General features: G+C 52.4%; 1 protein-coding gene across 1 annotated transcript; it reads right to left on the reverse strand.

Moving 5' to 3' along the window:
* Window positions 1-756: 756 nt before the first annotated feature.
* Window positions 757-1,872, reverse strand: MAFB (MAF bZIP transcription factor B; the record flags this gene model as incomplete). The annotated part of the gene is given in 12 exon segments (XM_079543274.1): window positions 757-1,058; window positions 1,061-1,141; window positions 1,144-1,191; window positions 1,194-1,220; window positions 1,223-1,318; window positions 1,321-1,384; window positions 1,386-1,484; window positions 1,487-1,548; window positions 1,551-1,568; window positions 1,571-1,615; window positions 1,618-1,734; window positions 1,737-1,872. Coding segments are annotated over 12 exon segments (906 nt in total). The 3' UTR covers window positions 757-945.
* Window positions 1,873-2,307: the final 435 nt, after the last annotated feature.

Raw genomic sequence — 2,307 nt, forward strand, 5'->3', positions numbered from 1 at the left:
CGGTTTGAAGTAGCAGATATTTACAAGCCGACGACCATAAAAGAAAATAAGAGAGCAAAAAACCAACAAACAAAACTGCACAAGCAGTAAAAAACTTCGGATAATTCGTGATGCTTTCCTTACCGATGAAACAAAACAACAGAAATCTATGATCGATGATCAACATGCTAAAGTTAAACAAGAAAATGGTACAAAATAGAAATTATTACCATACATGTCCAGCATGCAGGATTAATATTTTTAATGCAGATTTTCGTATTTTTCTATATAATCAAGCAGGCAATAAAACTGATGAGTTTTGTTGTTTTTTTTGTTTTTTTGTTTTTTTTTTCCTTTCTTTCTTTCCTTTCTTAGATTGAATGTCCCATCTGAGTCCTGTAACTTTTTTCTCAAAGCAGGCAATATATGAAGAGTTTGCATATATTGTCCTTTTTAATTATTCTCTTTTTTTCAAGTGGGGAAATTGTGCATGAGATGGTGCTGTATGTGTCCTCTCTCCTCCCAAGCAGGCAGTATGTTATAGATGGCTCGTTCATTGTCCTTTTCTGTCATTATTCTCTTAAAGTCCATCTCGTTCTGCAAGCAAGCGATCTATAAAACGCTTCACTTGTCCTTTTCTCCTGTCCCTCTCTCTAACTCGCAAACCAAAGTCGAAAGTTGCACTTTACCTCTCCCGTCCCCACCCCCAGCCTACTTTTCCCACAGCTAATCTAGAAGACTGGATGCTGCAAAAAAAAATCAAGTCTCTATGTTTCTCTCCTTCTTTCTCTCTAGTCAAGCAGACAGATGGATGAAGATGTCAGAGGAGGATGGGAGTGGGGGGGGGGGGGGGGAAGGTGATGGGGGTCAGGGGTCGGGTGGGGTTTTTTTCTTGTTTTTTTTTTCTTTTTTTTTTTTGTTGGCTTTTTTTTTTTTTTTTATTTTTTTAATTACTTTATTAAGCACTCACATGAAGAACTCGGGGGAAGACGGGTTGTCACTGGTGGAGCCGGCCTCTCTGAAGCCATTGCTGGCAAGTTTCTCACACTTGAGCTTGTAGGCGTCTCGCTCTCTGGCAGCCGGGTCACTTCTTGCTTGAGCTGTTCCACCTGCTGAATGAGTTGGGTCTTTTCGTTCTCCAGGTGGTGCTTCTGCTGGACGGTTTATACCTGCAGGACTGAGCGTAGCCCCTGTTCTTCAAGGTCCTCCTCTCTGCTTGAGGCGGATCACCTCGTCTTTGTGAAGCCTCGGAGGTGCCTGTTGAGCTCCCTCACGGACATGGAGACCAGCTGGTCATCCGAGAACCGGTCCTCCACGCTGCTGGATGGGGATGCTGCTGGTGAGAGGTCTGGAGCTGCTGAGAGGAGCTGGACGAGGTGGAAGGGGTAGGAGAGGCCTGATGGTGTGGTGATGTGGTGGTGGTGAGGGTGCCCGCTGCCCGCCAGGTCTTCGTGGGTGACGGTGGGGTACTGGTGGTGGTGCTGGTGGTGATGGTGATGGTGGTGTGATGGGCCCGGAAGCTCTCAAAGCCTTGCAGCTGCTGGGACACTTGGTGGGAGCCGATGAGGCTTCGACCGCATCCTCCGGGTGAGGTTCAGCGCCTCGGGGTTCATCTGCTGGTAGCTGTTGGCCATCAGTACAGGTCCTCCAAGTGGGTCTTCTGTTCGGTGGGGCTGAAGCTGGGCGAGGAGGGCACGGAGCTGCAGGGGGTGCTGATGGGGGTGGAGGACACGGAGCCGGCAGGCTGCAGGCGGTGCAGTGCCTGCCCGAACGGTCGTTCCTGCCCAGAGGCTCCATCTTCACGTCGAACTTCATCAGGTCGAAGTCGTTGACGTACTCCATGGCCAGGGGGCTGGTGGGCAGCTCGGCTCCGATGCTCAGCTCTCCGGCCATCGCTGTCTTGCGGCTCCTCTCCGGGCGGAGGGGGCTGGAGACCTGGCCCCAGCGCGCAGCCTGGCAGAGGGCTGGCCGCGCTCCCTATTCCAAAGAAAACTTTGCCTCCGCTTCGCCTCTCGCTTCCTTTCCTCCGCTCCCCCCTCCACCACCGCCGCCTCCTCTTCTCCCGGCTTCTGGGCTTCTTCGGACCGCAGCGACAAAGCCAGGGACGAGCCGGCTCCCGGAGCCACCCGACGCCTCCCGGCTTTGGGTATCAGCACTGGCAGCGCACCGCCGGCGGCTCCGGGCACTCAGACGCCCACGGAAAGGAGAAAGGAGCAGCGGCAGGAGGGCAAAAGCAAAACAAAAACAAAGATGCTGCCTTCGGGGCCCGTGCGGGAAGCGAGAAGAACAGTGCAGAAGGTCTAAGCCTGCGCCTCCGGGTGGGTTTTG

The sequence above is a fragment of the Tetrao urogallus genome (genome assembly GCF_951394365.1).
Source record: "Tetrao urogallus genome assembly, chromosome: 16".
NCBI classification, from domain to species: Eukaryota; Metazoa; Chordata; class Aves; order Galliformes; family Phasianidae; genus Tetrao; species Tetrao urogallus.